Genomic DNA, 15,134 nt, shown 5'->3' on the forward strand with positions numbered 1-15,134 from the left:
TGATTTCTACATATTCCATATGAAACAATCCCTGACATATTGTGCTCAAAAGCAATATTTTGATATCACCACAAAGAACCACCTTTCACAGAGCCTTGGAAATACACTATATGGTGTTCTTGGCCTGTCTAACTTTCTTCACCAACTACTCCAGTTGCAATATTTAGCATAGGGCAGTAGGATTTAAACAGGAGCCTGTATGAATCAAAAAGAAAAACAACCACCTTCAAGAAAATAAAAAATCTTGGCTCAGCTCTATGATTGTTAAAGCAAACCTAGGGGGGAATAAAAAGTCAAATGCAGAGAAAAGGGAGACTTAAAATATTTTGTTTAGCAAATGGCAGATAATATTAGGAGGAGACTGAAGCAGAAAAGTGGAAAAAAAAGATTACATGGAAACATGCCCTTCCTCCCAGCCTCAGACTTTCCCAACTCCCGTTAATTATCCATGCCAGGGAGACACTGCTTCTGCTGCTGCCTGCTTTTCCTCTCAGAAATTTGAGCACTGGAATTTCGTGCAGCTGATAGATTATGTATCAAGTTTAAGAATACTTCTTTTTTTCTTTTTAACTATAGTAATATTTCTGCCTGAATTTTGTCTTAAAAGACCTTGGAGAAAATGTTTGCAGTTAACTTCTTGTGTAAAACCCCTGAAAAATAAACCAAACAAAAATACAGTGGAGCAGCATTACAAAAATACACAAATTATTCACATTTTGAACTTCACTCACATACGCTTTCTGGGAAGGAAAAAGGTAATCAACGAGCAGCAACAGTGCTGTTAAAACAACCAAAGACACCTATATAGACATTTGGGTTTTATTTTTATATAAAAAAAGTCAGATTTATTAGTGCCAATGTATGTTCATAGTAAGGAAACAGAAACTAAGCTAATCTGAGTAGCAACTTACATCAAAGGATATCAAAATAATATTTCTCGTAAGTGAAACATAATACGTTTAAACTTGATTCTTGCCAACTAGAAGTCCTCGTTATCTGTCTATGAAGCCTTTAAAGAAAAGTTGCTACAGTCAAACAGGGTCCTGACAGAACTTGGCACATAAAGAAACAATTCCATTTTCACCCATACAATACCTTTCACTCCCCTGAAGCACTCATTCATACAATACTTACATAATGCATATACATTATGACTAAAGCCATGTCTGGCCTAAACACATAGAATATCTCAGTTCTAAACGTAACATATCTCTACATCAAAAGCAGGTCACTGTATTTACAGCAGATGATCTCGCTCTGCAGATGGGGCTTTCACTTGAGGATCCTTTTGTTAGTGTACACTAAGATGTCCAAGTCGTCAACATATTTATCAAATTAGAGGTGTATCTACAGGAAGATCTGTCTGACCGTGTGCGAGGATTCTAAGGCAATAGTAGTAGTTGTTCCACAGGACTAGTGCTGCCGTTGCAACTCACTCTCCGTTGGAGCAGTAAAACCTTCCTTCTCCAGATGCAGCCAGGCATAGTGAGACATTCATGATCTGCAAGCTGTTGGCTCAAAAGTCTAAAACTTCTTGGGTTTGTTTTTAGTGTTCATGGAATAGCACCATAGGAATTCACTCAATAACAAAGAAATCCTGGGTCTGTTATTTTGATTTGCTCTTTTCACCATCACAGATACTCTTACTCCCAGAGAAAAAAAACAACTCTTTGGGAAACCTCCCTCTTGGATACCACTGCAGCTTCATTTCTGCGTAGCCAAACCAGATAATTAGCTCATTCACAAAAGAGGTCCAAAGAAACAAAGCTTAGTAGTGGCTCCAAATGTACTGTTGAAAACAAATTCAGTAGGAGGAGTTTCATATGATCCTTGACTATTTCTGTTTCTCATGGATACAGATTTTGATTCAGGACAGGTTTTCATCTTAGTCTTTCTATGTTCAGTGCAAAATAAGAGCACATCATCAGAGATAGCTTACTTAACTCGTAAACCAAACATTTTATAGATGCTTACACTGTTCAAATTCAGTCAACTAGCGATTGGTCAACTAGTGACCGATGTAACAGTTCAGACTTCTCAGCCATTAGTAAAACAAAATACTCTAAAGATCAGTTACGTTTCAGAAGTAGGATTTTCCAGTTTCAAAACACTGTTAACCTGATATGACAGATGAATTTGTAAAAAATACAGAATAATGTAGGAAGACCTTCCCATTTCTTATCTTCTTTCAAGTCCTTGTACACACCATATGCAGGATATAAAGTCAAAGCAACTAGATATAAGGACAGTATTTTGATTGTGTGACCTGAAAGAGCTTTTTTTTTTTTTTTTTCTTCCTGGACACCATACAATTGTCAGAAGGAAGAACGGTCTGAAGGGTCACTTCCCCTGAATGCAACTGATTGAATCTGCACGCATCTATGACAAACGTCAAACCACGAACAAAAGCTCTTCTATTCTCCCTGCATGCAAAGTCCTTTTGCAAGCTTTGCAGCAACAGTCAAGTATGGAGCCTTCACATCATCATCTTGACTATTTCTCCGGTATAGCTGATTTTCTTTTTCAATTTTAGTTCAGTCTCTGGTCGCCGTTTCAACTGAACTCATATAAAACATCTGTGCTAATAACTGCAGTTTAAAAAAAAAGACACACCTTTGTTCCTTTTCACTGTGCGTTCTTTCTTTCTCACTCTCCTTTTCTGGCTCAGAGGTTCTTGTGTTATTTTTTGGTGTGCACACTGCCTGGATATTTTATACTTCTGTATCGTATATGAAATCCTTTCTTGTTGATTGTATCATCCGTGTGAAAGTGAAGTAAAAGAGCTTCTCCTGCTGAATAGATTTCTTCTGGTGGCTAAAATAAATGAAGAAACAAATAAGTTATCTGTCCACTCTGTATTTATCCCCCTCATTCACTTGTTTTTTTTTCTTATGGCTATTTCTCTTTTCCTGTTATGCCTTGTCATATAATTCCATCGGGTCTCATACGGTGCCACCTGACATGATCAGACAAAATACATCTATGTCATTCAGCTTCCAATTATAAGCTAGGAAATTTTGAGGCAGACTGAAGAAATGACAACCTAAACTCCTAAAAGCTGGAGGCCAGTTTAAATCACAATGCTTGAATTTTTATCTGCTGGCAGAAGTTTTGAAATTCCCTGTTATTGTAACTTTTTTGCTTTTATATAAATGTGCACTCTTTCAATCTTGAGCTCTGGGCCCAAAAAGCATCTTTTCACACAATCTAAATAAACATGTGATTTAACTTTCCGAATCTGATTTAACTTCTTCAATTTGTATGAAGCATCTCCACAGTCTTTTCTCATGATACAAAGAAAACAAAGCTCCTTGTTCTTTTGTCCTTCCCAGATGATCTCTATAATTACTGCTGGAGTCACGTAAGTGACTGAGCAGGACCATGCACAATATTCTAAATTTAGATAAGCAACAGACTCCAGTACTTATTTTCCATCTTATTCTTCAAAGCACTCATGATGGCTTGGTTTATTACTGAAGCACATCAATCAGAAGTATCAGCTGAACTAGCAAGTCCTTTTTCTAAATTTGACAAGGCAGCAATATATATTGTGTGTTTTTTCCACTTCGGTTTGGATTATTTTGCTTTCAATAAGTTTTCTATTTAATTTTGTATTTCCTATGTGACCTCTGAAGCCATTCATCCATATCCTACCAGAAGCAAACCAAAACAACAACAAAACCCAACCACCACCACCCATCCACCCCCCAAAAGAAGAATTAGTTCAGCCCAAGGTTGGGCCATTCTGCAGTTTGCTGTCCTTCTACTTGAAAAATAGAGCAACTTGCAAAGTATTGTTTTGTGTAAATTAGTAGATGCTGGGCTCAGTTCTATCATTTTGCTTAGAATGTACTGCCTAAAGTTCAGTGGTAGCACCTTTCCTGCAGCACCTTTCTTGCATCTTTTAGTGTTCAAAAATGCCTTAAAAGGATATAAGCCAACTTACAGGTAACTAGCCCGAATGACTGAAATGTTTGCTCCAGCACTGTGGGTGAATCAAAAAAGTGACACATTGTTAATTAAGAGCTCCTATTGACTCATGTAGAGCCTTTTGAACCTTTTAGCTAGGCAAAGAGTATATATATGTATGAAAGTGTGCTTGCATTTCCACATGCATAAAGAATTGATGAGGACTCGTGGGATCATTGCACCAGCTTTCACAAGGCAGGCAGCCAACATAACAATGCAAGTCTAAAAGGAGAACTAGGATACATCCTTTCCAGGACTGTCACCTGGCCAATTTCCCCCATGTCTCAGAGTTAAAACAAATCAGAGTTGCATATGGAATGACAGGACTTTCTTAAGGCCCATATTAATCACATATTTTAGGAGCACTTTCTTTCCTAAAATCAGATTTAAGTAGTAGACAAGTAGATGAGTAGATATTATAAATGCTTCCCAAGCACTTCTCCCTCTGTAAAATGTGGCTTCTTCATTCAAACTGAAAGGATTTTAATGTGACAGTTTTCAACACTGGTGTGTTTCTCTTTCTGCATGGGAAAATGTATGGTAGCTATTTTTGGGTTGCTGATAAACACCCCACTGTCAGGTACCTAAAGCTTAACATAACATTACAATACTTTGGTCAAGAACTAGATAAGAATATTTATTGTTTAAAATAATTCAAGGGAATACTTGTACTATAAGCCTGCAAACTTCTATTAAAAAACCCCACCAAAACCTAAAGCAGATAATCTAGTATCTTCATTGTAAGGTACAGTTACTGAGCCTCATCCCTTCTTGACCCTTTCCTTCCTCTGCCCTGTCTTTCTTAGTCTTTTTGTTGTGGAAATAAAAAGGTTAGTACCTTGTTACTTACCCCAGATCCACAAAATCGACCAAGTCTCACAGCTGTCTTATCATGACCATCAAAGAGCTCCACATAATCGTAACCACAGTCTGCCTCTTCTTCAACCTCAAACGTCTGAAACATTAACTCAACTCGATTGCTGCGCTCTGCCACCAGTAGCCAGTCGCAGTCTGCCTGAACTGGATAGTTGTTATCGCCAAACTGAGCATGTGAGTACAGATCTTTGGGCTTGGTTTCAGCTTTCAGCCGACCACCACACTCTGAACAGAGGAGGGGGTAGAAGAAGGAATGAAAAAGCTTATTCAGTAAGAATTTGGTTTTTTTTAATAGATGCCCAGCCTTATTCAGGCTGAGTGCATTTTTATGCATCAAGCACGTCAGTCTAACAAGGTATAGAGTGAAATACTACCCAGCATGAATACAAATCCATCACTCTGAGTTTTTCCTATGTAAATTCTTTTTTACAACTAGAGGCTTGAACATATTTCAGGATTTTCAAGTGAAAGACAAAACGACAGGGAACATCAAAGTTATAAAGAATGGGGTAGGACATTCTCTGGGTAGGCACTTGAGAGATGCCTGTGACCAGCAAGTCAAGTGCTTCAGCATACTTCTGTGGTGACTTTTCCACATGGGTTAGCAACACTGTTTGCAAGTGGCGGGGGAGGATCAGCTCTAGCACACATGCAGTCTGCAATCAAGTGCAAAAGTCTTGTGTTTCATAGAAGTGTTAGCTGTAGCCATCATGTAAGCACCCTGAGAACCAGCTCTATATGAAGCTGTGTAGTTCATGGACATGAACAGGTCTTTCCTGTGCTGAGGGCCTCAGAGCTGAGCTCACTACTCCAGGTGGGACCTCAGGAAAGCAGAGTAGAGGGGGAGAATCACCTCCTTCAATCTGCTGGTCACGCACCTTTTGATGCAGCCCAGTGTATGGCTGGCTTTCTGGGCTGCAAGTGCACATTGCCGGGTCATGTTGTGCTGCATCTCATCAACCAAGAGCTTCAAGTCTTTCCTGTCCTACTTTATCCCTTTAGGATGAAGTGTTGGTTTTAGAAATTAAAAGTCAAATTTTCAAGTTCTTAAGTACTAAACTGTAGTTTCAAAAGTTGACAACCAGCCTGCACAATGTACCACTGCATTAGGATGCGTGGGACAAGCTGTGATGGGTCTGCACGCAACAGGGGCGTGCCACACAGCACCACTTGCTTAGCCCCTGATATCAGAAGTAACCTAGCTGCACCATCCATCATACTTTCCATTGCACAGCTATGTCTGCTCTGCTGTAGGTGCACTGTACGCATCTGACTGTAAATAAATATGACTGATTTGTAAAATGCTATTGATCTGATAGCTTTAGGTGAAAGACTTTTTTCTGTATCAGCTAAAGAATAAAACCCCTCTCATTTTCTGACCTTTCTAGTGGCTTTTAGGCTTCTGACAAATGTAACAGCAAATCAAACAGTATTCTCTTGACTGTTTAAGCGGCTGGACAGATGGAAAAATCTTAAATCCACACTACCTGAACGAGTGAAAAATATAATAAATTTGATTCAGCATTGCCATACCAAATGATTACAGTAATTTTGGAAGCGATGCAAGATCCTAAACTGAGTTTTATATCAGGCACTGGTAGTTCAGAGATTCAGCACTAGGGGCCACTGTAAGCCAAGCAACGTCGTGGAAATTATGCGCACGCTATGAAAATGTCCTAAGAAACCTATTAATGCAATTGCAAAATACTGTTTTCAGTTTCAGCGATTTCTGACAAAGAACAAAATTAACTGGTAAGTATGAAGGAGATTATATTGCTAAAATACTAAGTAAGTCTTCAATATTGTTTTTACTTATTCTTCTTTGGCCTGTCTTTCCTTTTTATCTCCATGGGAAAGTAATAGCTGTTTACACAAAACCCAGACTTTTGTTTATGTTAGAACAGGAAAGTAATGGAGGTGCATCACATGTCCCAGTGAAGTACTTCCATTACAGATACAATGAAAAACTACTGAATCTTTTACAAACTAATGGCATGAGTTGTAAGAAATATCTCTTTGATTATCTACATAAATATCTTCTTCTTATGGGACTTTGTTTCAAAATTTTTCAATAACTTACCTATGAGAGAGGTACAGCAAGAGAGAGAGGAGAATGAAACATCTAAAATATCAGAGAATGCTTTCTGCAATCACAGACTTTTCCTAAGGTTTCATTAGGTTTAGCTGTAACATTGTCTTATCTGTTAACTTAGACCATTCCTGTAAAAGAAATACTGAAACATCTTCCACTAAAGGACAAAGGGGAAGTTATTAGTAAAGCACATCCTGATTTTCTGACCTGTAGAGTGTGTTGCTTGGAAGCCTTTTCTTTGAACCGATGCATCAGAAACAAAGCGGAGAAACATTTTGTTTCCAGTAGCAATAAGAGGATCTGGTATCTTATTGCCACATAAACGTCCCAGAATTGGTGCTTTTTCACTTTCACCATCAAACACTTCCAAGTGGTCATAAGCACATTCTTGATGTTGTTCTATCTCAAATTCATTAAAGGTCTGAGGGGGGGGAAAAATGCAAAAAATGACTTAATGTAGTACTGTGTTTACTGTACTTACACAGTACATATGTACTGTTAGTCTGTTTCAGAATACAAAACAGATGTAGTTAAGATGACAGATTTAACATTACTGCCCCTACAAGCCTGTAGCTTTGAGTAACATACTGATTTTGAGGAAGTGGAATAAAAATCAAGACAGTGAATTTTAAGAGGGCATCGTTCTTCATATAGAAAGGGATTAGAATCTTTATAGTCAGCTAACATGCATGAAAGCCTATTAAATCTAGAATGTAGTGGCCTTTCTGTTGAATTTGCAGTTTATAGGATTGTTCCAAATTTCACAGAACATTTAAATCAGCAAAAAGCTGAAAATTATTGGTTCCTCAGATAGTTCAGGATGGATTGAGACATCTGCAAAACATAATGCACCCTCCTTTTTTTTCAATCTTACCACACACTGCAACTAAAGCCTTTGAGAATGACCTTTCCACATGAATGCTTATGCATGAAAGCTATATTTTCTAACCTATTTTCTAGATATCTATTTTTTATTACTACAATACTAACAAGATTTCAGGTTGCATCCTTCATGCTAAGATCACATTTTTGCTAGCAAAATTATTGGACAAATTACAAAATTATGTTGTTTATTAAAAGAACTTCAGCAGACTTTTTTTGCTGTCCTTAGCTCAAGAAAATTCAAATTACTGCCATAGTTTGATCACAAACTGGGGCTCGCAAACTTCACTTCATTTTGAATCTGTGATATTTCTTCTACACTTAAAAACACTTATCTTACTTGCTGTGTTCGCAAGGATTTTAAGTCTCTCAGTGCTCATGGCAGCTTGTAAGGACAAATTCAGGTCTATTAAAAATTCTAAATTGCAAGTCCTTTGCAGCAGAGCCTGGTCAGCTTACTTTTAAAAACTTTGGAATTTATAGTTCTCAAAATGTATGCCATATCCTACAGAAACCACTGACACACATACAACTAATACCTGCTTTTCAAGTACAGAAGAGTGTCTTCTGAGACTGGACTGGTATCAACAAATTTATTTCAAGGAGATTTCTAAGAGATTTCAGGTAAGACTTTTTGACAAGAGCTAAATTTCAAGAAGAAACCTAAACCTTAAAATCTATTAATTGCTTCTTATGTAAACACTGAGAAAGCAATACACATAGAAACCTTTGTGAATTTTCAGAAAAAACCTGCAATTGAAGGTGAAATTCAATATATGTTTTGTTAAACAAAACAGCATAAAACCACTAAGTATGAATGCTCCCATGAATAGTTATACACCTGACTATTTAAGGAAAAAAAAAAACAAACACAACAAACCAACCCTTTTTACCCCCCAGAAAACCACTAAAGGATTAAGAAGCAATAATTAAATCTAACAAAACTGAGCTGTCAAATACTAAGCAAGTATCTAGTATACCAAAGCAAATCTGACTTACTGAATCCCTTGTGGAATCCAGCCAGTGTGAAATGTGACGGTAATTTATATTAACAGCTGACCTAAAGGAACTATAAAGAGCTAACACAAAGTCTTTTGCCCAAAGAAACAAAATATTCAGAATAGCATTTTTGTTTTGCAAAGAGTGAAAAGTTGCATGATGCAGTGGATATAGATTAATTTCACAGGAAAGCTTGGGGGCTTATTTTAAGGGATTGAAACTGCAGAGGCAGTGAAAACAGCTGCACAGCAGTCCCTTCTGCTACTCTTAAATTATACTCAGCCATCCTACTTTTATGATGCCAAGTACGTGTTGCCATTTATACCCAAATAAAACCTGATAGGTTAAAAAAAAAACCACCAAAACAACCCAAAGAAAGACAACAGACTAACTTTAAGGGAGTTACTTAAATGTAGAATTGAGTCAAGCCAACTTAGAATCAATAGGGGCACTCAATGTGATCTAAAAGCAGCCTGCAGAACCTCATTTTCTTTTAGAGGAAAAATATATCAGTTTTGTTCACTTCTCATCAGTACAAAAAAGTGACTCTCTAGGAAACAGTTCTCACCATGAACTGCAAGACACACCCATTATTTTTAACATTGGACTTATCACTGGGATTTTCAAGTCTGCAGGAGGACAGTACTTGTTATTTTGGGTTCCACAAAGAATAGAAAGAAGTCCTAAATGTGTTGTGAGTCTAGCAGTTGATTCTAAAAATTACAAAGAGAATCAAAGGAATTTGTTCTTTTTTTAAGGAAAAGCAGATCTTAGTGTGAAGTCTTTCAGAAGCTCAAAATGCCTGATAGTTCAAAACACTCAGATATGATCTCCATTTTTTAAAAAAGAGGTCAGATTAAGAGCAGGTTTGAAAGAGGAGAACTGACACAAACTTTCCTTAAAGCTGAATATAACTGAATAGTTGCTGCCAACAGAGTTCACAGATAATTTAATAAAGTTGTTAGTATAATTGAATCACACTCTGTCTTCCTGGGACAAATACTTTTGAACACCTACCCCACCATGACTATAGCCCCCATTTTGATTGTCTCCTAAGAGGCAATGATATTCAGAAATGTTACATATAGTTTCTGAACATCCAGCCCTTTCTATCTATAGCACTCAACTGAGTAGATATGTTGGTGGCACTTATGGATAGCTGCCTGAATGGGACACTTAAGTCTGTCTCTTATAAACATCCGGCTGATTAGCTTATGAAAATCGTTCTCTCCGCTACATACATTTTCAAAGCTATCTTTATCTACACGTTTCATTTAAAAATTCTGAAGTGCATGTCCATTTTTTCATGAGCTTTTTTAATTACACTAACTGCTTAACTTTAGCCTTTCAGGAAGAGACTTTTCAATGCTTATCAGAATGAGAGCAATCACAACTAAAGATTAGTTTCTGTACTCACACCTCTCTCAAAAAACTAAGTTCAGGCTTACAATTCATGTGGTTTGTTACCTGGAAGAAATCGCTTCTTCTTGTTCAATTTGACTATGTAAACTCTGAGAGTAAACTTAAAAACAGTGTAAAGTCCAAGAAAAAATATTTATCCATAGTGGAAGTATTGTATTATATAGTATTAATATTATTCAGATGGCATTTTGCTGTACTAGACTTTATAGATATTATGCATGTAGAATTTAGTAGATATGCCCTACTGGTTTGCACAGAAAAGTGGATTTCAGACTCTAAATCATATGTTGGTTGCGTTGTTTTTTTTTTAATTCTAATTTTTCCAATTTCATTGGCAAAAGCAAATTTAAAAATCTTTTCTTGTAAAATAGATGATGCGATATTTCACTGAAGAAATCTGAATGCTGGAATTTTGTCGGCTGAGGTTAAAACAACTGAAAAGAGTAACATGCCCATGCTTGACTGGCTTTGGTTTATTCCGCCAGGATGAAAGAACACTTGCTCAGAAGTAACAGTAGGAAGGCCACCTGAACCACAGACCTGTTTTTCACCCTTTCAATGGGCACACAACTTATCTTCTGCCACCCCCATAAACCCCAGAACAGTTTAACCATTTTAATTCTGGTGAACAGGAACCAATACACAATCCCACATCAGCACTTCTTCCTCTCTAAAGCAAACATCTCTCTTCTTCAGTTTATTTACTCCCAAACATATGTGAAATCAATTTATCAGATTTTAAAATATTTAAGGACAGCTTTTGTTGTGGCTGTCCCCTGAGGACTCTGGCTGAAGGAACACTGGGGCTGAACTCAAAGCAGAAAAGCCCCCTGGCAGGTCTGTACCTTCAGCTTTGTACAGAGGCTGTGTAACCTCAACAGAACTGCAAAGGTCCCTAAGCTATACTAGCCTGTCTTCAGGCACCAGAACTGTTCTCAGCCAGCTGGACACAAAGGTCACTTAAGTCTACTTGGACAGCTTTTATATCTGTGTTAAAATTTGGAGCCACTTTAAAATGAAAAGTCCAGACTCTTGGGTTTTGTATCTTCCTCCTCAAACATAAATGCAACAGATATGTGAAGAGGACCGTTCATAACTTCTAATTTTGCTTATTCTGCATGTTGGAGTTTGCATAAATAGCCCCTGCCACACTTGACAAAGCGTTATGCAAATTTTATGAATCGCAACAATGATACAGTACAGCCTGAAAGGAGGAAAGTATTCCTGCCCTTTGCTATCCAGAGTATCTACAGCCACCACAAACTTCAATTCACAGCTCTATGATATTGAGTAGCCCCAGTTGGCCAGGAATGGACAAGAGTCAGCAGGTTTTTAAAACAGTTTACCTCTGGTCTGCAAACTGATAGTAAAGTTTAGTAACAGTCATTTGAGAAGCAGATTTGGTGGAACAAAAGAGAGAAAGGAAGGGTAAGCAGATACGCACCAACTTGACCCTCTGCCCCGGGGTGGCACTGATTTCCCATGTGCACTCCTTTCTGCTGGGATACTTGTCGGGCCAGTTGGGACTCGTGATGATGCCATTGGGACTATGGATCTTCTGTTCACACTCAGCTGTGCCAACAGTGATAGTATCAGTCAGTCTGGGGATTTGATTCAGAGGTAGCCAGAAAATACCCTATTTTGTCAGTGAACCCATGGAACGGAAAGGATCTTCAGAAAGACACCTAAGCACTCTCTTCTGTGTGCACAATCATGTTCTTCTCCTTTGGCACACATATTATGGAAACTAACCCACCTAACCCGGGTTAGTTTCAACTAACAACTAACTAAACTAACCTGTTTACTGACTACTGAAACATATACTGTTATTTACAATAAGTGGTGCTTTTATTTTTTTTTTTTTTGAAAAAAAAAAAGAAGGAATGACCATAAGTATTAAGCCATAATATTTTGCCATTCCTGCTATTCTACATACAAGTATGAAAATCAATATGAACAATCTTGCTACTCCAGCATCAAATGGTATTTCTTGAACAATTTATTTTAATCTCTTCTCACTAATTTTCATACTGCAGATACAGAGCAATCGTTCTGATTTCTAAACCACAGTTTTTAGGGACATATATACCAGTAGAGAATAGCTAAGACTAAACAAGAACAGCTTAGCCATTCACTCCCTAAGTGCATCTCTGTGAATAAATACAAACAAATAAAACTTAAAGAAGGCAAGAAAGAAACTAATTTAATTTTTGCATTTAGTTTTTTAATAATCCCAAATTCCTTTATAAACATCAGAGAATTATTCAACAGGAATCTTTTAAAGCAGACGAGCATAATTTCAACACCAGTGAAAATGCAAATGATTCACAAAGGGCATATCTTTACTTGCAAATTAAATCCGTGTTAGAATACAGCCTTGAGAAACTGCAGTAGCTCACATGATATTGCACGCTTGAGTTTCATTAGCAGATAACCTAATCCTACCTAAACCGCAAAGCCTACTGCTTTTTTGGAGGTAGCCACACCTTGAGACAGGTAATAGGAAGAAAGTTGCACAGGGACTTGGCTGGAATTTAGATTCTCTGAATATGTCCCCTAAAATAATCTCAGAAAGGGCAGATAGTTTCAACGTGACTGCAAGGAAACTACTACTGATAGGAGCAAATGACAAGTTTACCAGGCTTCTCTCCAGAAACTCTATCCCAGTGTTTTATGCAGCATTTATGACAGCTTTAAATGTTCTACACTTCACAGAACTATTAAAAATAGCACTCCCTGCCAATGATCCCAAGTTTTCCAAACTGCATTCCTGTGGACCTAAAACTCAGCGACACACAAATGCTGGGACAGAGGGGATGGGAAAGGGAGGGCAAAGGAGTGTTTAAGTCCAAATGTCTAAACCCCCATTACCAAGATGATTTTCCTTCCTTTCTTTTCTTTGGAAGGAGAGCTGCAGGGAGCTTTCTGAAAACAGTTGTATAATTAACTGTTCAAATACCTTACTACTCACCCTCCTTGCAGTCATGTTTATTTTCATGTAGCACAAATCCATTTCGGCACTGGCAAACATAGCTTCCTACCGTGTTGATGCACTCGTGCTGGCAGCCACCATTGTCCTTTGAACACTCATCCTTGTCTAAGAAATACAAAACAAGGTCGGGTGAGCATCAAGCTAGCAGTAGTCCTCATTACCAAAAAGAGAAAAAGTCGAGCACAGTGTTTCAAGAAAAGGATAAGCTAAGGCACAATCACTCTTCTTAATATGGCAGTTTCATGGTACCTTCTAGCCACCCATTGCTCGGCCTAAAGCCTTGCACCATGGCACAAACAGCCTGACTCATCTTTCTAGGAAATGAGGGGTAGTTCCTTAGAGAGAGGAACAACCAACCAACCTAAATCAAAGGAGGTAAGACAGTTACCAGTGTTTGCTATTTCAAGTGATCTAGCTGGTAAAAAAAATCATAAATATCCCATCCAAAGCTTTATTTCAGTAAGCAACATGGATGTAATCTATGGACAACACAGTTTCAACTTTATGCAAATTCCACAATTTAATGATGGTATGTCAAAAGGAACATGTAAGCCAAAAAATGCTCCAAGCTGCATTAAGAAAAAAAGGATTCAACATAAACTTCTTTAATAAGCTGATTTTTTTTTTCCCAGCAGAGTGACAGTGTGCTTTACTTTTAACGAATCTGGACAGTACAGAACATCACAAAAGGAAAGCATTTCATTGAAAAACATACAAAAGAAATTGGCATTAGTTATTTCAAGGAGATCTACAATATAGCATGCAGTTCTGTTTATTAAGATATAATCATTCAAAAGAGCTTTTTAGTGTGTTAGAAATAAAGCAGAGTCAGGGAGGAAATATGACCTCCATTAAACAGTTACAAATTCACTGCATGGACAGAAGCCAAACTAGATTAACAAGCTGTCATTCTAGAAAGAGGCCTCAGCTGCCACCCTTCTATGTCATTCAGCTGTTGTCATTTGAGGTGAGGCTGGCCCATTTGTAAGAGGCAGACTGCTCCTGACATGTGTATATGTATGCACATCTACATACCTCTCTATGTATGTATAGACATAGATATAAATCCTGAAATGGAAAAATATATGCCTATATATATATAAACACACACATAAACACAATTTACAACACTGTGTCTTACAACATGTGTTATTTCAACATGAAAAAAGGGGAGGAAAAAGAGCCTAAACTGTGGACATCCCAGAGGTCCAGCTGCTGCAGGGCTGGAATGCAAAGCACCCACCCCTTTTTGCCTCATGTACCTTGAAAAGCAGCAGTGAGTGTTATCTCTGAACACGGTAACATGCAGTGTTTCAGACTTAAGTCAGCACAGTAAGAATTTCTATAGATTACAAGCCTCTATGGATAATTTAAGTCTCTTTTCATTGTCTTACTCATGCATTTTTCCCCCTGCCCTTACTTATGCTCATATTTAGTAAGATGACAATGGAAGTTTACATTATAAATGCATACACATCAGCTTTATCTGCCAAAGCATTTGCAACACTTGACCCGTTGACTTGCAGGTCTTTCCATAAAAATCAGCTCCTACTTATGTACATGATGATAATGTACATTTACAGATAAATTCTGCAAGTCAAACGCAAGCATCCACTGCATTTTGCCCTGTAAATCTCAAATCTGTTTGCGTTGAAAGCTTTTCAAAGCTTTCTGCAGATGTGAACAGATTTGAAGGTTAAGAAGCAGCCAAAAACATTGGTAGCTTCCAGAATCATACATCCAAAGGCTTATACTAGTTGTCATTCATTTTGATGATGAAAGAAGCAAGAAAGCTCCACGATACACTGTTTATGCCCCATGCAATGCAAATCCCAAACTGAGATAGTAAATCCATTTCATTTCAAACAAAAGTTACAATATTTTATTTTTGCAAAAGCAAGC

The 15,134-nt window shown here is 37.6% G+C and overlaps 1 protein-coding gene across 5 annotated transcripts in view; it reads right to left on the minus strand.

Moving 5' to 3' along the window:
• Positions 1-805: 805 nt before the first annotated feature.
• TLL1 (tolloid like 1) overlaps positions 806-15,134 on the minus strand; it is a 131,249-nt gene continuing 116,920 nt past the window's right edge. For all 5 annotated transcript variants that reach the window (XM_061475447.1, XM_061475427.1, XM_061475438.1 and 2 more), the window contains 5 exons: positions 13,212-13,337; positions 11,685-11,812; positions 7,145-7,358; positions 4,820-5,070; positions 806-2,814 (listed from right to left, as the gene is read on the minus strand). In XM_061475447.1, the coding sequence (XP_061331431.1) occupies positions 2,680-2,814; positions 4,820-5,070; positions 7,145-7,358; positions 11,685-11,812; positions 13,212-13,337 (854 nt within the window). In that variant the 3' untranslated portion in view covers positions 806-2,679. The remainder of the gene's footprint in view (positions 2,815-4,819; positions 5,071-7,144; positions 7,359-11,684; positions 11,813-13,211; positions 13,338-15,134) is intronic.

This window comes from Pezoporus flaviventris, unplaced genomic scaffold (assembly GCF_033815535.1).
Source record: "Pezoporus flaviventris isolate CSIRO_AGI_PZ_B2104156 unplaced genomic scaffold, CSIRO_AGI_Pfla_v1 ptg000002l, whole genome shotgun sequence".
NCBI classification, from domain to species: domain Eukaryota; kingdom Metazoa; phylum Chordata; class Aves; order Psittaciformes; family Psittacidae; genus Pezoporus; species Pezoporus flaviventris.